The 24,754-nt window shown below is 38.1% G+C and overlaps 1 protein-coding gene across 2 annotated transcripts in view; it reads right to left on the reverse strand.

Annotated features, from left to right (window-relative positions):
* KDM5A (lysine demethylase 5A) overlaps positions 1-24,387 on the reverse strand; it is a 99,425-nt gene extending 75,038 nt beyond the window's left edge. For both annotated transcript variants that reach the window (XM_086714362.1, XM_086714363.1), the window contains exons 1-5: positions 23,768-24,387; positions 21,192-21,269; positions 19,978-20,100; positions 9,086-9,256; positions 6,979-7,113 (exon numbers count right to left, since the gene is read on the reverse strand). In XM_086714362.1, coding sequence (XP_086570488.1) covers positions 6,979-7,113; positions 9,086-9,256; positions 19,978-20,100; positions 21,192-21,269; positions 23,768-23,932 — 672 coding nt within the window. In that variant the 5' untranslated portion in view covers positions 23,933-24,387. The remainder of the gene's footprint in view (positions 1-6,978; positions 7,114-9,085; positions 9,257-19,977; positions 20,101-21,191; positions 21,270-23,767) is intronic.
* Between the last annotated feature and the right edge of the window lie 367 nt (positions 24,388-24,754).

Raw genomic sequence — 24,754 nt, forward strand, 5'->3', positions numbered from 1 at the left:
ATTCAGATGGCCCATACGCTCTGAATGTACACTAAATAAATAACCAAAATTTACTAAAAATATAGTCAGTAAGAATAAAAATAAACCAGGACAAAATACAGACTACCTTATGATCATATAAGAACCAAACTACCTATGATCATATAAGAGCCAAACCAACCAAAATGGCATTTTAATACACATAAACTTTGATTTGATTATACTAATTTAAGTATAATGGAGAAATTGGCTCAAACTTAGTGTCACTAATAATGAGACATATTGGCATTATGGGCTTCATTCTAAAGTATAAATATGCTAAGGGTTTGATAACCCTTCACAAACTGTTTTCTATTTTTTTCTTGTAAATTATGCTTTAATTTCTGCAATCAGATATGATGCAGTGAGATACAAGTATAAACTTTCATTGTACCTCCAGAAAATAAAAAGCACATTTATACAGATACAGCCCAACAGCTTATTCCCTTAAAAAAAAAAGTTTTGAATGTAATTAAAGGTAATTTATCTTCAGTGTAAAACCTTGAATGTATAAACGAGCTTTCAAAAAGCTCGCTAATGAGGCTGCAGATGAAAAACAACTCTAGCAGAGAAAAGCAAGTGATGTGATAGAAGAAGGGGGAGTGGGATATCTTTCATAACTTGTTTTTTGTTTAAGAGACTGATGGAAGGCTTGTCAAAGACACTGAGCTAGAAAATAACAAATGAAAAATGGATTTAGAAAAGGTAATAATGTTTGAGGTGTACTGAATTCAGCATACCTGCCGTGGCCACCAAGAAGTACACGTGTATACGTATATTCTACACACACACACATCCCAGGTAAACAGAAAAGAAACATGGTGACAAGACATATTTAGGAGAGTTAGGCGCCTGGGTGGCTCAGTCAGTTAAGCTTCTGACTTCGGCTCAGGTCATGATCTCGTGGTTGATGGGTTCAAGCCCCACTCTGGGCTCAGTGCTAACAGCTCAGAGCCCGGAGCCTGCTTCAGATTCTCCATCTCCCTCTCTCTCTGTCCCTCCCCTTCTTGCGTTCTGTCTCTCTCTCCCTCTCAAAAATAAATAACCATGGTGTCAAAACATATTTAGGAGTCTTGGGGCGCCTGGATGTCTCAGTCAGTTAAGCATCCAACTCTTGATTTCAGCTCAGGTAGAGATTTCACAGTTCATGCGTTCAAGCCCCACAGCAGGCTCTGTGCTGACAATGTGGAGCCTGCTTGGGATTGTCTCTCTCTCTCTCTCTCTCTCTCTCTCTCTCTCCCTATCTGCCCTTTCCCCGCTCACTCTCTCTCTCAAAATAAACTTAAGAAAAAATTTTAAAAAATAAAATGAAATAGAATAAAATAAAATTAAATAAATAAATAAATATTGAGAATTTAAAATACAACAGGGCACCTGGGTGACTCAGTCAGTGAAGTGTCCAACTTCAGCTCAGGTCATGATCTCAAGGTTCATGAGTTCAAGCCCCACGTTGAGCTCTGTGCTAACAGCTCAGAGCCTGGAGCCTGCATCAGATTCTGTGTCTGCCTCTCTCTCTCTCTCTACCCCTCCCCCATTCATACTCTGTCTCTCTCTCTCTCTCTCTCTCTCTGTCTTTCTCTCTGTGAAAAATAAACATTTAAAAAAATTATTTAAAAAACATTAAAAAAAGAATTTAAGATATAAAACAGATGAACATAAGGGAAGGGAAGCAAAAATAATATAAAAACAGGAAGGGGAACAAAACATAAGAAACCCTTAAACAGAGAGAACAAACTCGGGGTTGCTGGAGGGGTTGTGGGTGGGTGCATGGGCTAAATGGGTAAGGGGCATTAAGGAGGACACTTGTTGGGATAAGCACTAGGTATTATATGTAGGGGGTGAATCACCAGACTCTACTCCTGAAATCATTATTGCACTATACGCTAACTTGGATGTAAATTTAAAAATAAATAAATAATAGGGGCACCTGGGTGGCTCAGTCGGTTAAGTATCCGACTTTGGCTCAGGTCATGATCTCGCGGTCTGTGAGTTCGAACCCCGCACCAGGCTCTGTGCTGACAGCTCAGAGCCTGAGGCCTGCTTCAGATTCTATGTCTCCCTCTTTCTCTGTCCCTGACTCGCTTGTGCTCTTTCTCTCTCTCTCTCTCTCTCTCAAAAAAAAGTAAACATTGGGGCGCCTGGGTGGCTCAGTCGGTTAAGCGTCCGACTTCGGCTCAGGTCATGATCTCGCGGTCCATGGGTTCAAGCCCCGCGTCGGGCTCTGTACTGACAGCTCAGAGCCTGGAGCCTGTTTCAGATTCTGTGTCTCCCTCTTTCTCTGACCCTCCCGTGTTCATGCTCTCTGTCTCAAAAATAAATAAATGTTAAAAAATTTTTTAAAAAAGTAAACATTAAAAAATAAATAAATAATGAAGTAAATAAATTAACATTAAAAAAAATTTTTTAAAGACATATTTAGGATTCTTGAGTGTATAGGTAGTAACTAAAATCACAGGGTAGATACACAGCTAGGGAGAGTAAAGATAGGAAACGACTAAAAACACCAAGTAAAAGGCAATGAGAAAAGAGAACAAAGATGACTAAGGAAAGGTCAGAGAGTGAAGACAATAACCAGGAGAGAGGCATCATGAAAGACAAAGAAAAATCAAGATAACTGAATTTCAAGGAGAGGAGTCAACAACCATATTAAATGTATATGTGACCAGAGATGAAGTAAGATAAGAAATTTAAAAAAAATGTACTCAGCTTCCGACAATTATTAACTCAGTGGTAACTTAGGTAGTGCAGTTTCAATAAAATGATTTTACTCAATGTCAGATTACAGAGTATGAAAGCTAAGCAAAGAGGCGCCTGGGTGGCTCAGTCGGCTGAATGTCCAACTTTGGCTCAGGTCATGATCTCGCAGTCTGAGTTCCAGCCCCTCACTGGGCTCTGTGCTGACAGCTCAGAGCCTGGAACCTGCGTTGCATTCTGTGTCTCCTCTTTCTCTGCCCGCCCCCCCCCCCAACCCACTTATGCTCCTTCTCTCTCAAAAATAAAAAAATAAAAAAGTAAAAAAGCTACGCAGATACTGAGGAAACAAGACAACACAGACTATTTTTCAAGAAACTTCACTTAGAGGGGCACCTGGGTGGCTGTCAGTTGGGCATCCGACTTCGGCTCAGGTCATAATCTTGCGGTTTATGAATTTAAGCCCCATGTCGGGCTCTGTGCTGACATCTCAGAGCCTGGAGCCTGCTTCAGATTCTCTCCCTCTCTCTCTCTGCCCCTCCCCTACATGCGCTCTGTCTCTCAGAAATAAATATTAAAAAAAATTTTTTTTAATATAAAAAAAATGAAGTTCATTTAGAGAGGCAAGGAGTAAGGCACTATCTAGGAAGAGAGTTTTTGTTTTAAGATGATACATAAACATGTTTACACTGGGGGTAAAAGAAGATCCAAGCAGACAGAGAAGGTAGGAGAGAAAGATTTCACAACTGGTAATATTGAAATCACTAAAGAAGCCAGAAAGGATGGATGTGGAAGGATTATCCTTAGAAACAAAGGTACCCTTTGCCCACTGAGATTGGCAGAAATTAAGAATGAATACTAACAATTCTGTGTATGGGGCAAGAAGTTGAAGGAGTTCTACCAGAAAGCCTTTATTTTCTTTCTGAAACTGAAGACTAGGAATGAGGCAGACTTGGCAATACAGTAATTAGGGATAAATTGAGAGTTGAAGAAATTCTTTTCTTTTTTTAATGTTTATTTATTTTAAGAAAAAAAAAAAAAAAGAGAGAGAGGGAGCACACATACCACCCAAGACAGGGAGGGACAGAAAGAGAATCCCATGCAGGCTCTGCACTCTCAGCTCATATCTCACCAAGTGTGAGATCCTGAGCCAAAATCAAGAGTTAGATGCTTAACTGACTGAGCCACCCAGGCGCCCAAGAGTTATAGAAAAAATTTTTTTAATGTTTGTTTATTTTTAAGAGAGACAGAGACAGAGTGTGAGTGGGGTGGGGCAGAAAGGGAGACACAGAATCTGAAGCAGGCTCCAGGCTCTGAGCTGTCAGCACAGAGCCTGACACAGAGCTCGAACTCACAAGCTGTGAGATCATGACCTGAGCCAAAGTCGGACACTTAACCAACTTAGCCACAAAGGCGCCCCAAGAAATTCTTAACTGAAAATCCTAAGGACACCTGGCTGGCTCAGTCAGAAGAGAATGTGATTCTTGATCTCGGTTGTTGAGTTCAAGCCCCACAGTGGGTGTAGAGATTAAATAAATACATACACATACACATACACACACACACACACACACACGAATGAATGAATGAATGAATGAATGAATGAATAACATGAATGAGGGAATGAATGAATAGATCTTTGGAGAAAAAAAATTCTAAAATAATTCTACTTTCTACCTGATATCAACCAATCTGACTACAGTGACAATTATTACAATAGGTAAAACATTCTATGTTGTCCTTTTCTTATAATATGTACAGGCAACCAGCAGCAGGACTTTTTCTGGTTTCAGAAGGAACATCAAAAAATTTCATCACAAGCTGGCCAATGATTAGATGCGCAGGGCCACTTGGGGCAACTCTTCAAAAGTGAATCATCATGTCAGAGACTAGTCTTCAACTGTTTGTCTTAAAATAGAATCATCACTATATATCCAAAGATGATCAGAACTTCTGACATCAACCACAGTAATAAAAATCTAAGCCAGAGTTTACCAATTTATAATGGTTTATAATTAGGAATTTCTACTGATATGGGCGCCTGGGTGACTCAGGCAGTTAAGCATCCAACTCTTGATTTCAGCTCAGTTCATGATCATACGATCTGAGTCCTGTGTCAGGCTCTGCCCTGACAGTGCAAAGCCTGCTTGGGATTCTCTCTCCCCGCTCTCTGCTCCTCCCCTACTTGTTCTCTGTCTCAAAATAAATAAACATTAAATAAAAATTTTTAAAGAAAGAATTCCTACTATGATAAATGTAAGTTATAAATACTATGTAATTATAATATATAACTAAATTATGAATTACTGATTTATATTATATATTGATAACTCACTAATTAATGAATATGTTATAACTTATAATTCACTTTCCATTGAATTTCTATTAAATTCACACTCCTCATTCAAGACACTTACTTTCTGTTATCAAAGTACTTAAGACGCTAAATTATTATTAAGGAGATTATTTAAGGAGCATAAATTCAGGGGCGCCTGGGTGCCTCAGTCAGTTAAGTGTCCAATTTTGGCTTGGGTCATGATCTCACAGTTCATGAGTTCAAGCCCCACACTGGGCCATTGGGCTCTGTGCTGACAGCTCGGAGCCTAGAGCCTGGTTCAGATTCTGGGTCTCCCTCTCTCTCTATCCCTCCCCAACTCGTTCTCTCTCTTTCTCTCTCTCAAAAATAAATAAACATAAAAAAAAAAAAAAAAAGAGGGGCGCCTGGGTGTCTGACTTCAGTTAAGTGTCTGACTTCAGCTCAGGTCATGATCTCGCAGTTTGTGAGCTCGAGCCCCACGTCAGGCTCTGTGCTGACAGCTCAGAGCCTGGAGCCTGCTTCCGATTCTCTGTCTCCTCATCTCTCTGCCTCTCCCATGTTCATCCTCTGTCTTTCTCTGTCTCTCAATAATAAACATTAAAGGGGCGCCTGGGTGGCTCAGTCGGTTAAGCATCCGACTTCGGCTCAGGTCACGATCTCACGGTCCGTGAGTTCGAGCCCCGCGTCGGGCTCTGTGTTGACTGCTCAGAGCCTGGAGCCTGTTTCACATTCTGTGTCTCCCTCTCTCTCTGACCCTCCCCCGTTCATACTCTGTCTCTGTCTCAAAAATAAATAAACCTTAAAAAAAAAAAATTTAAGAAAAATAATAAACATTAAAAAAAATTTTAATAAATAAAATAATATAAAATAAAGAACATGAATTCAGAGCAAAGAAAGCTGCCATGGCATGAAAGACAGATATCCCCTGAACTCTAGAAAAGCAAGATGAAATATCACTACCTTCCTTTCTACTAACAGAACTCCTCACAACCCTAGATCCAATAAGTCTTATTAATAATGAATAGATCAAGTCCCTTCTCTGATTCCCACTTTCTTTTGTTTTTTTAGTGTTGATTTATTGACTGAGAGAGAGCGCGCGCATGAGCAGGGTAGGAGCAGAGAGAGGAGAAAGAGAATCTGCTGCTTGATTCCACAAACTGTGAGATCATGACATGAGTGGAAATTCAAGAGTCAGATGCTTAGCCTACTGAGCAACCCAGCCCACCCAGCCACCCCCCCTCCCTCCATTCCTACTTTCAGTGGGAACCATTTCCATTCTTATAACACAATGTTTCTTTAGATATATTAAAATCAATGATTAGGATCAAGTTAAGCTGCTCTTCTGATCCAACCACAGGTTAAATGAAACATATCTAAGAGTTATAAGGGCATCTCACTGTCAACCTACAGACCTGTCTTTACCAGCAACTTTAAAAAATGTAACTTTGAGGGCCACAAATGGGAATGGGAAAAGGAGGACAAGGAAACACAAAAAGGAAATTAAGGCATTTTTTTTCTGAAAAAAAATATTTTAGGCTACAGGAACACTCTAGAAGTTAACAATGGAATGGTTCAGACACAAGCTCATACTCTAGCTTTTAAAGGAATGAGTGAAAAATAAAACCATCCTCTCCTACTCCTCTCACTTCTAACCATGAAAATATAATATACTACAGATCATCAGCATGTCTATAACGCTGGCCCTACAATACCCAGTCACCCTCTGATTTGTCATCCCTCTCAAAAACTGTTCAAAATTAACAAAAAGCTTGCTAAATCAAATCAAACTGAATTTTATCATTTCTTCCCTTTTTATTGTAAAAGTAAATGAAAAATAGGTCTCTTCAAGTTCTAAAGAACAACAGTGTGTGACTGCCTCCAATAACCACATAACTGTTCTGCAGTCAATGCACTTAAAACGCATGTTAAAAATGATCCATGGAAGCTGATACCTGAGACTTGACACGTCTTGTTCTTTTCGGCAGAATGTTCACTCTTGTGCCTGGCTCTGGGGAAGTTTGGACATCAGTGCCAAGAACCTCAGGCTCTACTTTTTCCTTTAGATCTAAATTAGGCATTTGTACACCCTAAAGAATCAGAGCACACAAAGAGAGCAGATTCATTGATAAGAAGTCAGATTTGAGAATCAGGAGAAAAATAATAAATTTCCAATAAATCCCCAAAATTACATGAAAGCAGGTGATAGTTCTACCCACCAATCGATCTACAGATTCAAGACAATCCCTATCAAAATCCTAGCAGGCTTTTGTTGTAGAAATTGAGAAGTCAGTCCTAAAATTTATGTGGAAATGCAAATTGTTTGGAAATTCTGAAAAAAGTAGAACCAAGTTGGAAGACTTATACTACTGGATATCAAAACTTACTATAAAGCTATAGTACTCAAGACAGCACAGTATTAGTATCAGGGTAAATATATGGATCAAAGAACAAAATGGAGACCAGAAATAAACCTACATTTATAGTCAACTGATTTTCAACAAAGGTGTCAAGATAAATGGGAAAATTTAAACAAATGATACTGGTACAACTGGATATTCCTAACAACCCCCCACAAACGAACTTACACTTTTACCTCATACTACACACACACACACACACACACACACACACACACACACCCTGAAAATGGATCTCATACCTAAATATAGAAGTTAAAACTATAAAACTTCTAGATGAAAACAAAAAGTAGTTTTGGGGCCTTGGGTTAGGAAAAGATTTCTTAGGACAATAAAAGCACAATCCATAGAAGCAGGGAGGAGGGAAATCAATAAACTACTCTTCAAACAGACACCATTATAAAAATGAAAAGGCAAACCACAGACTAGCAGAATATATTTGTAAAATCATGTATCTGATAAATGACTTGTATCCAGATTATATAGCAAACTCTTAAAAGAAGTGTAAGATGACAAACAACCCAATAAAAAAAAGATCGGAACAGACACTTCATCAAGGAAGATATGCAAATGCTAATATGCACATGAAAAGATGCACACCATTGATCATTAAGGAAATGAAAATTAAAACCACAATGAGATACCACTACACACCCACTAGAATGGCTATAAGCAAAAAAACTGACAATATCAAGTGTTGGCAAAGACGAAGAAACTGGAGGCCTCTACATTACTGGTGGGAATGTAAAATGGTTCAGCCACTTTGAAAAACAGTTTGGCAGTTTCTTAAAAAGTTAAACATAAACTTACCATATAACCCAGCAATTCCACTCCTAGGTATCTACCCAAGAGAAATGAAAACATATGTCCACACAAAGACTTATACATGAATATTCATAGCATTTATTCATAATAGCCATAAACTGGAAACAATCTAACTGTCCACCAACTGGTAGATGGATAAACAAATATGGTATATCCATACAATGGAATATTGTCAGCCATAAAAAAGAATGAAGTACTAATACAGGCTAAAACATAGATGAACCTTCAACATTAGGCTAAGTGAAAGAAGCCAGACACAAAATTATATTGTATGATTCCATCTTTATGAAATTTCTACAAAGGCAAAAAACTACAGAGCCAGAAAGCAGATCAGCTGTTATCTGGGTTTGAGGGTAGGAATAGGAACCAACTACAATTAAACACAAAGGAACTTTCTGGGCTGATGGAAATATTCTAAAACTGAATTGTGGTGATTACTGCATAAATATGTAATTTATTAAATTTATTCAGTATCTACAATGACTGAATTCTATGGTATGCAAATTATACCTCGATAAAGCTGTTAAAAAAAAATACATGAAACCAAGAGGAATTTTTCAAAAAGCTTAAGTCATGAGGATTTATTTTAAATAAATAAGAAAATAGCCTTCATTCCCATTAGCCTTTATCTTGTAAACCACCAAAAACAGCCACAATTTTTAAACTACACCTTGCTATCCCAAATTTTGGTACTAGGAGAAATTTAACTTCCTATACTAACTGCTAACTTGTTATGGTGAACACAGTCTAACATTCAAATTTGGCCCACTGGATTTATCCACTCCTAAAAAAAAAAAAAAAAAATGATGCATCTCACCATAAGGCTGACACCAGATTGGAAAAGCTCATATGGGTAGAGAATTCTTTCATAGTGTGACTTCAAAAGAGACCCAGTTCCTTTTCCTGGCAGATATCCCAAGCGACTACCCACTTTAGACCATTTCTTCTCCTTGGTGACCATTTCAAAACCTCCTTTGCTGGCAACAATCTGAAAACGAAGTAAACATTATTTAAGAAAAAAACACAGATTCATGTATTCTGACTCTATATCTGTCTGCTAAATACAAAAATTATTCTGAGCTTACATTTCTAATTTCCTTTCCACAAACACCCATAAAATTGTAACTTGTCAACACTTAAAGTATGAAGTAAAGACAATGATTTTTTGAAGTTTTAATGTTGTGTCTATTTTCCATGAACTAGGCACTCAAAAACATTTAATGATTTACACTTTGTACGTTACATACCTTGAGAAAACTAACAGGTTTATGTACTCAATATCCACAAGGAACTCAATATAAAATATGAATTAAAAACAGACCAAAAATGAACATAAGAATAAATGTTAAGTTAAAGGGCGCCTGGGTGGCTCAGTTGGTTAAGTGTCTGACTTCAGCTCACGTCATGATCTCACGGTTCATGGGTTCGAGCCCCACCTCAGGCTCTGTGCTGACAGTTCAGAGCTTGGAGCCTGATTCGGTTGTGTGTCTCTCTCTCTCTCTTTGCCCCTCCCCTGCTTGCGCTGTGTCTCTCCCTCTCTCTCTCCTCTCTAAAAAATAAACATTAAAAACAAAATTTTTATAAAGAATAAATTAAGGGGTGCCTGGGTGGTTCAGTCAGTTAGGCCACTGACTTTGGCTCAGGTCATGATCTCGCACTCCGTGAGTTCAAGCCCCACATCAGGCTCTGTGCTGACAGCCTGCTTCGGATTCTGTGTCTCCTTCTCTCTCTTCCCCTCTGCCTCTTATGCTCTCTCTCTGTCTCTCAAAAGTAAATAAATATTTAAAAAAAAAAAAAAAAGAATAAATTATGTTAGGGGCGCCTGGGTGGCTCAGACAGTTGAGGATCTGACTTTGGCTCAGGTCATGATCTTGCGGTCTGTGAGTTTGAGCCCTGCGTCGGGCTCTGTGTTGACAGCTTGGAGCCTGGAGCCTGCTTCAGATTCTGTGTCTCCCTCTCTCTCTGCCTCTCCCCTGCTCATACTCTGTGTCTCTCAAAAATAAATAAATGTTAAGGAAAAAAAGGATAAATTAAGTTATATAGGACACAAAATGAACATAAATTGTGAATTAGAAAATGTACTAAATACCTTACAGAATTTAACAAAAACGTCACGCAAACAGGGGCACCTGAATGGCTTAGTCAGTTGAGCATCCAACTCTTGATTTTGGCTCAGGTCATGATCTCAAGGTCATGAGATCAAGCCCCACGTGGTACATGGAGCCTGTTTGGGATTCTCCCTCTCCCTCTGTCCCTCCTACCCCAAAAGAGAGGAAAGAAAGAAAGAGGAAACAAAAGAAAAATGTCAAGCAAACAATGGACTCAGAGGATATTTTGGAAAAGGCTATACTTTTTCAAAAGGAGAAGTTTTACATGGAAGTTTATGAAGGAATGATGGAGAAAAATCAGATTACAGTAGCAGACTTACTAAAGAACATACCATAGAATGTATTAATGTAGGAAAAGATGAGATAAACTGGCCAATGTGGCTGAATGCTCCCATCAAATTGAGGCACCAAATAGGGGCACTGGGGTGGCTCAGTCAGTTGAGCATCCAACTTCAGCTCAGGTCATGATCTTGTGGCTCGTGAGTTGGAGCCCCACATCAGGCTCGCTGCTGTCAGCACAGAGCCCACTTCAGACCGTTGTCCAACCTCTCTCTGTGCCCCTCCCCTCTTCACACTCTCTCTCTCAAAAATGAATAAACATTTTTTCAAAAAGACACTATATAGAATACACATGTATCAAGGTTCCCTGTCTTCCAGAAGTTGATACTGTATGTCTCAGACAGTCTTCAGTTGACTAACAACAGAATAAAAAGGACTGTGACATAATCATTTAACTCAAAAAAAAAATTTTCCTCTTTGAGTATATACTACTGTATTTCTCTGTATCAAAAAAAAAGTTAAGAGAGGGGTGCCTGGCTGGCTCAGTTGGTGGAGCAGGAGACTCTTGATCTCAGGGCCATGAGTTTGAGCCCCACATTGACCACAGAGCTTACTTTAAAAAAAAAAAAAAAAAAAAAAAAAAAGTTAAGAAACAAGTTAAACATAGAATTACCATATGATCCAACAATTGCACCCAAAAGAACTGAAAACAGGGATTTAAACAGATACCTGCAAACCAATGTTCACAGCAACATTATTCACAATAGTCAAAAGGTAGAAACAATCCAAAGGTCCATCAGGAGATGAATAAACCAAATGTGATATACATACAATGGAATATTATTCAGCCTTAAAAAGGAGTAAAATTAATACACGTGACATGATGAACCCTGAAAACATTATGCTAAGTAAAATAAGCCAAACACAAAAAAATGAATATTTTATGATTCCACTTATATGAAACACCTAGAATAAGCAAATTTATAGAGAGGGGAAGTAGAATAAAGGTCTGAAGGAAGAGTGGAAGTTCTGGAAATGAAGAACAGTGATGGTCGTATATTGTGAATGTACTTAATGCCACTGTACACTTAAAAAATGGTAACTTTTATGTCACACAGATTTTCCCACAACTTTTTGTAAAAGGCTAAGAACATGGACTCTGGAGCCAGATTTCCAAAGTTCAAATCCCAGCTCTACTACTTAATAATTGTATGACCTTGGGCAACTTATATAATGTGTCTTGGAGTATTCACTATTATTAAAATATTAACAATTTAACAGCACCCACACTTTATTATGAGGCAGTTGTGAAGACAAACTAAATAAAACATGAAAAACCAGGACAAAATAAGCACTGTATCAATGTGGGCAGTATTATAATATCTACGTGTGTGGGCAGGAAGTATGCGTGCTATAAATAAGCAAATGTTTTCAGCGCTTGTGCTCTACAACGCTATTATAGACAAAGATGAACTTATACCAAAGCAAAATTTCCCTCTACAGAAGTATGTGAAAGCTTGGTAGAAAACACATAAGTTCACATGCACAAGAGCTGAACACATCTCTAATTCTTTAGCTGTTTTTATCACACCCTCAGAGAAGCCCCCTCTGAGGCTAACCAGGGGAAAATTATAAAGAGAAGAAAGTTTATTTTTCCAATTTTGTAGTGTAGAGGAAGACACAATGAAGGTGTTTTAGAGGGCTGTCTGGAAGTAAGCAGATGAAGTAGAATGCCTTTCATTCATATTTTCCAGTGCTTCTATACTGTCAGCTACTGTTCTAGGTGCTTGAGACACATCTGTGAATAAAACAAAGATCTTTACCTTCGTGGTGCTTACATTTTAGGGTGAAAAACAGGCAATACACATAATATGTAAATTTGAAAGTAATAAATCCTGTGGAAGAAATTTTAAAAACCAGTTAAAAGGCCTCACATGTAGCAGAGTGAAGGTTAACTGAAGTATTAAACAGTCACAAAAAACTTCATTATAAAGGTGAAATGTGAGGAAAGACTCCTTCAAGGTGAGGCAGTTACCCAAACAGATACACAGGGAATAGTAAGAGGAAGGGCCCCATGTTAGAATCATGCCTCAAGTGTTTGAGGAGCAATAAGGAAGCCACTGTGGCTGAAGCAAGTGGGGAGAAGTTAGAAAGGAAACAGCAGCTCTCTTAGTAATCTTTATTATACAATTATTACCATTACATTACACAATACTCTATATTCAAAGCACTTCAAGCTCAATTTCCATTAGTAATGATATATCTTCATGGATCCAGTCATGCTTTCCCACCCAATTTTAAGATGATTACCGGCATGCAGCTGTGAAAATAACAGCCAGCACAGTCAGAGTATAGCCAAGAAATAAGATGAAACTATCTCACAAAGAAATCAAAACTATGACTTTGGCATCATGCATACAACACTCTAACAATCTAACAAGGCCCGATACTATCAAAACACACAAAACTTTACACTTGGTTTTCTTCAGCTGACAGATTCAAGAATTATCATGTATAATTTCAAAATATAAACCATTTACTCCAAACATTTTGCCATGAAATGTATCACACCACTATCACTAGAAAAATATCACTTATGAGCCATGCCCTACAAAAGATGCCATGCACTTAAACTGAACAAAGTGGAGACAAGCCCTTAATCAAAATTTAACCAAAGAGTCATGTTAATCAAGGCCAAAATTTCAGTACAGTGTAAAACTAAGTCTGGTTAGCAAGAGAATTTTAACAGACATGAAGTAGTAGTGTTCTACTTAAAAGCTCTCTCTCAAGCATCCATTAAAAAGACAGTAAAGGAACAAAAAGGCAAAGGACCAAGAAAAAAGCAGATGTAGAAGTGAAAACCTAGCAGGCAGAACCAAAAACCAACCAAGTACCTTCAACAGAAGAGAGTCAAGGAGAAGCTTTCCAATACAGAACCTGGAAAGGCTTAAGAAATGGAAGCAGCAGTACCTTTAAAATCAGAGATGGCAGTAAAACAGAGAACAGGACTGGCTGAAAACCTGTATAAAAGCAATTAGACCTCCCCCAGTCAGCACAGCCGGGCAACTATTGCTCTCTAACCCTAGCAGAAAACTAGAGATTTACTTTCAGAGAGTTTGAAAAGAAGGGACTCTACCCTAAGAGAAATATGTAAGCCAAGTATAGGATCAGTCTAATAGTCTAATAATCTAGCATCAGGTTATTAGTCTCACATCCAACTAATAAAAGTTCAAAAAGAGAGAAAAGTGGAAGAAATTATCAAATACAAAAAACACAAGAAAAGTTACAAAAACTCAAAGACACGAGTTCAGATTAGAAAAGTTATCAAGCGCAATAAAAAATATTAAATGAGGAGGGGCACCTGGGTGGCTCAGTTAGTTGAGTGTCGGACTCTTGATTTCGGCTCAGGTCATGATCTCACTGTCTGTGGGTTCAAGCCCTGAGGGGAGGGAGCTCCACACTGACAGTGCAGGGCCTGCTTACGACTCTCCCCCCCCCCCCCGCGCCCCCCAACACTGGCGCACACTCTCTCCCTCAAAGTAAATAAACTTAAAAAAACTAAAATTAAAAAAACAGGTATTAAATGAGGAAGTGGACATTCTCTCTTCAGAAGAGGTTTCCTGGAGGAGGGTTTCAGAAAGGCTATGAAGAAGGCAATAGTGTAGGTATAAATGAAGGAAGACAATATGGCACATTACATGGAGTTAAAAATCAGCTCTGAGATGGAGTGCTACCAAAGTGTTGCTTTTGCTTGGCAATGTCTCCTCCACAGTTATGCCACTGAGAAAGACAGCAAAAGGATGAAAGTCTTAGAATCATTGACTGGGATGATTCACAAATTCCCTTATGATGATCCTACTTACAATAAACTTAATAAAGACTTAGACAAAAATAAAAGGTAAATGTAAACAGCTTTGTTCATTATTGAATGTTTAGCGGGACTTTACAATTAGTGTGAAAGGTTCTGGACTTTCACTGTTAAGAATGATAGATGAACAAAGACCAAAAATCAAGGAATGGATGTCCATCTGTTAAGTGTTTAAAAAGGTGATTAAAAGCAAAACTTTCAAGGAAACAAACACGTATGTATATAATGAAGATAAACACATACTAATGCATATACCACTGTGAAATCTCAAGGCACTGGGAATAAAGATTACGTTCTATGTCTTCAAGAAAAAGAAAGCCACATAGGAAGGAACAAGAACTAATACAGCATCATTCTTCTCAAAAGTAACACTGGAAGCTGAAAGATCATGGAATAAAGTTTCAAAACGTTAAAGGAAAACAATTTACAATCTAGACTTTTAAACCCCACCAAACTACTACTAAAGCGTAAGAGTAGACCATTTTTAGACAGGCAAAAAATTTACATTCCATTTACCTTCTTGTTCATGAAACTAACAGAAGAAATGCTTCATCAAAATAGGAGTGAACCAAGTAATAGGAAGATTTGAAACAAGGAGAGAGGCAAAGGGAATTCCCAGAATGATAACAGTGAAAGGAAGTTCCAAGCTGACAGCTAACCTTAAAAAACAAGCAGTCTGGATTGAAGCAGAAAATAGAACTCCAGAGGACTGGCTCCAAGAACAAAGTGAAACTGATAGATTACCTGACAGGTGAAGCATACAGAGAGATTTAAACTGCTGCTGGAAAATCTGAAAACAAATTTTTGATGGTTACAAAGAAATATTACAAAATGAAAACAAGGAGGATTATTAACCCCAAGGAAAATAAAAATTGGTATAAGGAAACAATCATGGCACACTATAAGGCTCAGGTACAAATAATATTTGTATTTACAGTTAGAGTAAAAATGTTTGATTAATAAAAAACTGATCTAACTACACTAGAATGGAAGAGGGGAATTATGTAAGGATTTAGGTTTCCTACACCCTTTCTCCATCTTTAATGGTAGAAATACAGTGTATAATATTTAAAACTGAAAAATGAACTAGCATGAGTATATTACTTGAAATACAAAAATCAGGGGCGCCTGGGTGGCTCAGTCCGTTAAGCGTCCGACTTCAGCCCAGGTCACGATCTCACGGTCCGTGAGTTTGAGCCCCGTGTCGGGCTCTGTGCTGACAGCTCAGAGCCTGGAGCCTGTTTCGGATTATCTCCCTCTCTCTCTGCCCCTCCCCCGTTCATGCTCTCTCTCTCTCTCTCTCTCTCTCTGTCTCAAAAATAAATAAACGTTAAAAAAAAAAAAAGAAATACAAAAATCAAAATCAGAAATGGCTAGGGGTGGCTCAGTCAGTTAAGCATTCGACTTCAGCTCAGATCATAATCTCGTGGTCTGTGAGTTCAAGCCCCACATCGGGCTCTGTGCTGACAGCTCAGAGCCTGGATCCTGCTTCGGATTCTGTGTCTCCCTCTTTCTTTGCCCCTCCCCACTCACACTGTCTGTCTCTCAAAAATGAATAAACGTTAAAAAAAATATATAAAAATAAATGGCTAAAAGAATTGAACATGATTAGCTCTGAGGAGTGGGAATGGGAGTGGAGAGGTGGAGAAGGAAGAATGTTGGTTTTCATTTTAAGCCTATATTTTAAAAAGTATTACATTGACCAAAAAATGTTAAGGGCTAGAATGAATGTTCCTTGCTGCACTGATTATAAACAGTAATTGTTAATGTCAAACTCCTTTAAATTATAGACATTCCAAGCAATACTTTTTATAATAAAAAATAGCCAGGAAGACAAATGATTTAATCAACACAGGAAACCATCAAATTGACAATTTAACAACTGAGACTGAAAATTTGCTTCCCATTATAAAGTAGTGAGAATTAAAGTGTTTCAAAATCATGTCTGTAATAACACAAATTCCAGAGATGCTCACCAGCTGTCAGCCAATTATAATCTTTTCTCTTTTTAAGTAAAGGGCATACCCAACAACCTAAACGTATCAGAACTCTCATATATATAAACTCTCACATATTTTCTGTAGTTTTCACCCTGAGCTCCTCGCTACAAAGTAAAATGTCATGGTAATGAAATATTCACTCAATGACAGAGGTCAGAATAGTGATTACCTCTGGGGAGAAGTACTGACCACAAGGGAGACGAAGGAGCTGCTAGAGCCTGTAAATGTTCTACATCCTGATCTGGGTGGTGGTTACATGAGTGTATACATATATAAAGATTGATCCAAAAAAAAAAGAAAAAAAGATTGATCCAACTGTCCATTTAAGATTTGTGCATTGCCCTCTAAGTTTCCCCCAACGTAAAGAAAAAAAGTTCATGTAGTGAGAAGCAGCAAGCTCACCATTTAGGTGACATTTAGGAAACAAAGTATTATACCGGAAACAAAGTATTATACCGTGCAAACAAAACAACTACAAATCAAAACTTAGATCTACCTCTTAGTTTTACATCTTAGGTTTATAAGCACTCCCAAAGATTAGGGGAAACAGATGTCCATGGGTACTTAAAAGACGAGACTCCAATAAACACCAGGAAAATCAAACTTAACCTTTCATCACAATATATTTTCAACATACTCTCTTAAGTATTTAAATGAGATATATTTTACTAGTAGTTTTTCTCTTTGCACAAAAAGAATGGGTTTCTCAAGATGGAGTTAAACTGGCAAGATGACAAATACAATACAGAACTGTGAACAACTAGGTATTCAGGTTACCTCTAAAGCCCCTTTTTACTTTTGAAATGCTACAATTCAGTAAAACCAAGAATGCAATCTAATTTACCATCAGAGTAATGTTAATTTTTTTTCTTATTTGAGCAAGAGCACACTTGCATGCGCAAGCGGCGGGGGGGGGGGGGGGGGGGGGCGGGGGGGGAGGGAGAAAGAGAGAGGGAGAAAGGAAAGGAAGGAGACAGGAGAGAGAGACAGAGAGACAGAGAGAGACAGCGAGAATCCCAAGGAGGCTCCTTGCTGTCAGCATGGGAGCCCAATGCAGAACTCAAACCCATGAACCATGAGATCATGACCTGAGCTGAAATCAAGAGTCAGACACTTAACCAACTGAGACACCCAAGTATCCTCCAAGTGTTTTTTTTTAATCTACTCTTTTTTTTTTAATGTTTATTTATTTTAGGTATTTACCTTTTAGTTGGAAAATTACTGAAACAGGAACAACTTCAATTTGATAGATTATCTGCTTATATAAAATACTTATTCTAGCAAATTCCATAAAACCAAGGTACATGGAGTTTTAGCCAAAAATTATCACAACCCTATTGTTATTAATGATTAATTTTTGAAAATTTCTTTAAACTATCTAAAGGGGCGCCTGGGTGGCTTGGTCGGTTAAGCGTCCGACTTCAGCTCAGGTCATGATCTCACGGTCCGTGAGTTCGAGCCCCGCGTCGGGCTCTGTGCTGACAGCTCAGAGCCTGGAGCCTGTTTCAAATTCTGTGTCTCCCTCTCTCTCTGCCCCTCCCCTGTTCATGCTCTGTCTCTCTCAGTCTCAAAAATAAATAAACGTTAAAAAAAAAATTTTTTTAAAAATAAACTATCTAAATTGAACCAAACATATTCAGAACTTTAAACAGCATCACATAGCAAAACTTATTAAGCTTTCACTGAATAAAAATGTAAAAAAGAAAAAATTCTTAAAATTTTTTAATAAAGACTTTTGTTTATTTATTTTCGAGAGAGAGTGAGAGAGACAGAGCAGGAGCAGGAGAGGTAGAGAGAAAGGAAGACACAGAATCCAAAGCAAGTTCCAGGCTCCGAGCTGTCAGCACAGAGCCTGACACGGGGCTTGAACTCACAAACCATGAGATCATGACCTGAGCCGAAGTCAGATGCTTAACTGACTGAGCCACCCAGGCGCACCCTTAAAACTAAATTTTTATCCTAATGGTTCCCTACAAGACACAAACTCATCCCTCATATTCACATATACTTTGCTCTTTGGTATCATCAATTTTCATACAACTATACTAGATAATTCTCAGGATGGTGTTCAATTATTGATATCAGTACTAAACTTTATCAGATGAAAGAAGCCTATAACCATATTTTAGCATAAGACTACACATCCCAGAATTTTTAGAGCATTCTAACCTGACACTAAATTTAAAATGCATTACGGGGTGCCTGGGTGGCTCAGTTGGTTGAATGTCCAACTCCTGATTTAGGCTCAGGTAGTGATCCTGAGGTCCTGGGATCAAGACCTGTGTCAGGCTCTGCAATAAGAGTGGAACCCACTTAAGATTCTCTTTCTCTCACTCTCCCCTTCTCCGTCTCCCTCCGCCCCTCCCTCAAGTGTGTGCATGGGCACTCTCTCTCTCTCTCTCTCTCTCTCAAAAAATCATAAATTTGTTGCCTTAAAAAAATGTGTTACAAAAAATGTTTGGTTTTTTTTTGATGTTTATTTATTGTGAGAGAAAAGAGTGAGCATAAGCAGGGGAAGAACACAGAGAGAGAATCCCAAGCAGGCTCCATGCTGCTGTCAGTGCAGAGCCTGACCCAGGGCTGCATCTCATGAACCTTGAGATCGTGACCTGAGCTGAAATCAAGAGTCAGACACTTAACTGACTGAGCCACCCAGATGCCCACAAAAAATAATTTAAGTATGTTTGTCTCATTTTTCCTTGATAGTGAAATCTCCAAAATTAACTCTGTAACTTGAGTAACTTTTTATTTCAACACAGTACATCAAAGACATGAAAGACCACTCAAAAATAGATGTTTTGCAAAATTCCTCAGATAATCAAGCTGTCTTTACTCACAAGTCAGAACAATCATACATTTTATTATATTAACAAAACAGGTTTTCAAGGTAATTCAAATGCTCTTGCAGGTCAGTCAGTTCTTTTCACATTAGGAAATATAATGTTACAAAATTAACATAAGTTTAGGTAAAAATCAGTCTAAACTCTTCACTCTTAAGTTTTCAAGCTCTTATTCATTCTGGATAATGCTGGCTTCAGTTAACACTACTTATAGGTATTAATACAACTGATATGTACCACACTCAAGAATGGTGAGCAAATGAATCTCTTTAACAAATTTTCAATTCAGAAGTAGAATAAAAATGGCAAGCTCAACATAAGACATCGTACCCTCAACACAAGATACTATTAATAGATTGGCATCATTTCTTTTGTATAATGTTTATCAGAGTCTACTAGTATGAATCATTAAATATGTTAAATCTCATAACAAATTATGAAATAATTTTAAAGGTAACTTCCGAATCTGTCATTTACATTTATTCATGCTTGCATTTCATTGTCAAACAAATCCCACATAGTAAACAATGTTTTCCATAAAGTTTATTGGAAATTTCTAATTTCACAGATTCACTAGGCTCTGCTCCAATTTCTAAACCAAGTACAAGCCTCACCTTGCTCAAAGCATACAGATCCAGGATTTTTCTCTCCACCACTGGAATCTTCAAGGTAGATCCTTGGAGCTCCCAAAATTTTGCTAACTGATCCAAGAAGTCCAGTCTCACTCTGGTCATTGCCTAAGATTATTAAAAAACATAAACCAGAAATAGGAATTAAGTTATGGTTGAAAATAAATGAGCTTTACTTAACAGAGGTACTCATCTCTCTAAAGAAATTCGTATCACTTAGTCCAACCCTGTAAAATAAGACAATAATAAAGAGAGAAAATACTACTAATAAACTTTATTCACTAAGGCAAAAAAGTCACTCTAATTATGAGAAATGCTCTCATATTTTATCAACCAAAGAAATTTCTTTCTAAGAGTTGGCTTAACTAAGCTAAACAGAAAATGTAGTAAATCGGATTATTCTAAGCATTCTATCATTTCATCTGTATAAACTATATATACCTCAGGTACACTAACTTTCTACCCCACTGATATTAAGATCCTTCATCAAGTATCTAATTACAAGAAACTTAAAGGGAAAAAAAGTATTAAAATCTCAGAAAATAAATGTTTCAGAAACATCAAGGGAAAAAAACCACCTTACTATGACATATTAAACCTCAGCTAAGAATTCTCTTTTGTACTCTGAAACAGTTTTCTACCACACCAAAGTATCTTCTGATAATCCAGCAGACAGGAAAAATAATAATATTTAAATAGACTTCAATTTAGAAAACATAAAAGAGACAAATAATATTTAAAGGGAAATCTTAATAAATCAGATTAAGAGTCCTGGAAAAGTTCTGTTAAAGCCAAATATAACCTTTGAAAACCTTTGATAAAATTTTAAAACCTACTTTCCAAAGACCTCAAGAAACAGAATCTTCCAACATTAACATAAAATTTTCATAGAATAGTAAGTGCCAAAGGAAACAGAACTTGAGAATTCCAGGTCTCTGCAGGTAAGTACTGGATATTTCCACTATGAAAAACACAGTTTCCTGTAATAAAAAAAAAAAAAAATAGCTTCCCATAATCCCATTTAAGTGGAAAAACTATAACAACTACTTTTTATGATGTGTTTTTATCAGAAACTTCCTTCCATTCAATCTCAATTAACATTAATTCTGAGCCCTGGTACATAAGCTTCTCAAAGTTCTCTACTGGAGCCCTGACATAAACAATGAATCAGGAGGCAGAAATGGTGACACAACACCCACCTCAAGTTCATTCAGGCGCTGGACTCTGGGAGTGAAACGAAAGCTTTTTACTTCACATGCAAATGGAGGTTGCCAATCCTAAAGAGAAAGATTTTTTTTTTAAACATACTGATATATAAAGAAAGAATCTATTATTTATTCCCTTAATTTAAAGGATGAGTAGCCACAAATCATGATGACAGCAGGTCAACTTTAAGCCTTTTTCACTGTAGAAACAGAAAGAGTAACATTCTTTAGGTGATATAATTTTAATATTACTTACCTCCAATCACTTATCTATCATATTCTAATTTTAAAATTACTTTATCTATAAACCCTCCTCAAATTTCAACAATCCCACTCTATAACCCAATATTATGCTTTCCCCAATTACTCAAGCGGAATGCAGTGAGCTCATGTATCACAACACAGTGTCTAATAAACATCTAAATTTACCAAATTAAAAAGAAAACAGAATTTGAAAGAAACTAAAAAGGGTAAAAGATTAAAAAATCATTTTTAAAGTACTTATATAATTGGATATCTTTTTTTTATTCATGTGTAATGTGACACAGCACTTTACAGTCTATGTTATGTTACATAAATGTTTTGTTCAAAGCCTGGTTTCTCGGCACCCAAATATTAAAAAAAAAAAAAAAAAAAAAAAGTAAGCAAATCCACAGAACAAGCACAATTCCTGATTGGAGTTGTGGTGTAACTGAAATGAGATAGCACAATTTGAGCAGGGTTCTATAAAAAATACTTTGATTTGGCCTAAATAAGAGTAAATCTACTTAAAAATATGAGAAGTAGTCAAGTATTTTTTTCTTACCTTGGAAACTAAAGAAATCCACCAATATAGAAATTAAATTCTGCTTGCAAACAAGATTTTATTTTTAGTAATAATACGACATACAAAGAGATGATATATTATTTCTTTTTTTTTTAGTAATAAAAAACATGTATTTTTTTTTTTACCTAAAGGAACCCTGAATAAAATTTCTAATTCATAAATGGCAACAAAGTAGATGAAAATATGGTTGTTTGAGAAAAATTTCAGTGCTTAAAGTTTTGCTAGTATTAGGTAATTTTGATAGGTAAACAGTTAAATGAAGTTTTTGGAGGAAGGTAATGCCCATCATTGATCATAGCAATAGCTTTTAATCCTTTGCTTGTGATTGATAGTCTATAAACCTTAATCAAATTCATTAAGCATAAACAGGTTTAGTAGCATGTCTGGGTTTCAGAATCAGACTGATCTAGGTTCAAAATCTATTTTGCCACATGCCCAAGATCATATATTTAATAAGTTATGTAACTTATTCAGACCTGTCTCACCTATAAAACAAGACGTTATTTACCTCCTAGGGCTTCAAAGAATATTAAGTGAAATAATCTGTAGGTTTATTATCTAAATCCCTCCTCCTCCTCCCCCCCCCCCATCTTAAACTCTTTATTCTCTATGTGCACACACTACTGTGGTAGTCTGTGGTGAGAACAGACACTTTTCAAATGCAACACGCATAAAAGTACTTCATCTTTTATTCTTATAACTAGTAGACAAAACATAGAGTGTCCCTTTAAGAAGCACCGAAGGCAACAGTTCAAATTTAAATGTGCATTAAGTTGCTAGAGGACTTGCTAGAAAAACACGTTCTAGAACTTCCACATCCAGAAACTGATTCTAGTCTGGGAATGAGGCCTAGAGATGTGCATTTTAACAAGCATCTGGTTGAGCCTGGCGCAGGTGGACCAAGAACATCATTTGGAAAACGTTGGTCTTATGGGTAAAGAAAAAAAAGCTTCTGACCTTGAGCAAATCACTCAACCTCTTGGGGCACTAATTCCCCCCAAAGGGGAGTACCTGCTTTCCTTACTTTAAAGATTGAGAATTATAAAAAAAACTATAGGCAAACAGTTATTTGCAGTAACTGCAATTGATAAATCTTTGAACCTTGGTTCCTATGTCAAAAGATCCAACGTTTTCTTCCACATCTATTACTGACCAATTCCTCTTAAACCTCAAAATTCTGTAATAAATGCTGCTCCTTCTCCTCCCCTGGGAAGACTCTTTCAGTGCGACAACAGAGTCTAGGGCTCTTGTTTGGTAATATCATCCTAGGGGACAACTACATCTCAGATTACCGTTTAAGAAACCTTAGCCTTGAGATGAGGCCTCCAAATATTTAATAAGTTAAGCATTAATAGGACTTGGTTAAAGAAATAACCAATTCAAAGGCAATTTTTACTATAGCACCATAAGAACAGAGTACAGTACATGAGGATAAGACATGCCATGTCATAAACTTCAAACACCTTCCTGACCAACGAAAGGCCTGAAGTCTTTTGTTACCCCTGCCTACAGTCAAACAAGAAAACTACCAGTTCCCAAGTTCTAGGCGGAAAGGCCCCTGGGACACCACTCGCAGGCTCAGACCTTCCTACGTTAAGACTGCAAAAGAAACCAAGGCAAGAACATCTACAAACTTAGCTTCTAGCTGTTGAGAAATGAGAGACAGTAAGTATGAAAGGACAGAAGGACTGAAAAAGTAAAGCTAAAGCACTCTCCCTTCCCTTTCTCCTCGGGACTCCGGTACCTTGGGCGGTCGGATTTTGCAGATGCCGGTTTTCTCCGCCAGAGGCCGGATGCGGCCGATAAAGCTGAGCGGGTCTGTGAACTCCTCCCAGCTGGGCTCAAAGACTGGGCACTCCGGTGGGGGCACGAACTCCGCCGCATAGCCCCCCGGCCCCACGCCTGCCATGGCAATACCGGGGGGGGGGGTCCCCGTGGGGGAACAGGTGGAGAAAGGCTCACTGAAGCCCACCGAACTCTCTCACGTCTCCTGACAGGGGCCGAAGCTCATCTTGTCGGGCAAGAACCGCTCAACACAGGAACCCCACAATCGCTTCCTCTTCTCGTTTGTTATTGTTTCCTTCGGGGTTTTTCCTCTCTGGGTCAGGACTTTTCCGGAAGTTAATGTACTGTCAAATCCCTCCGCCACCACAGAAACAGAATCCCTCCGCAGCAACGCGAAGCCTCGTCGTTTCGCCCTTCTTCTTCCTCCCTTTGCCGGCAATCCGGTGTGGTTTCTTGTCTGCGGAAATTCCGCGCTGTCCGACGACTTTCAGCGGCACACCCCTGAGGTCGCACGAGCTCACCTCAGGAAAGATACTGGCGGGGAGAAAGCAGTCAGGGCTCAGGAGGGGCGCACTCTTCCGGCGCGGAGGAATGTGTAATGCCCCAGAGGGCAGAGGTTCTGCTTCCGGTGAGGAGGGTTCTGTTCCCCTTTGTGTATAAATGACACGGAAACAAACTCGACCTGCTTTCCGCGAGCCTATCTGGCTGTCCTGGCATCGCGGCTTGTTTTAACGTACCTGTCTTTTTCCATATAATCAGCTTTTTCAGCATCTGGCTCTTTCTTTAGTATTTTGACTGTTAGTATCTCTTCCAAATAATCTCCCTTGGCCACTCCATAGCCGCCTCATCTCCGTGACAACAGGTTCGGATCGAATCTGTCCCCCAAATCCTGCCAGCCGGCCTTAGTCACCGTCTAGGAATTGCTTTTCGTGGAAGACACCGCTCT

This window comes from Puma concolor, chromosome B4 (genome assembly GCF_028749965.1).
Source record: "Puma concolor isolate L17-30 chromosome B4, mPumCon1.1.hap2, whole genome shotgun sequence".
Classification (NCBI taxonomy): Eukaryota; Metazoa; Chordata; class Mammalia; order Carnivora; family Felidae; genus Puma; species Puma concolor.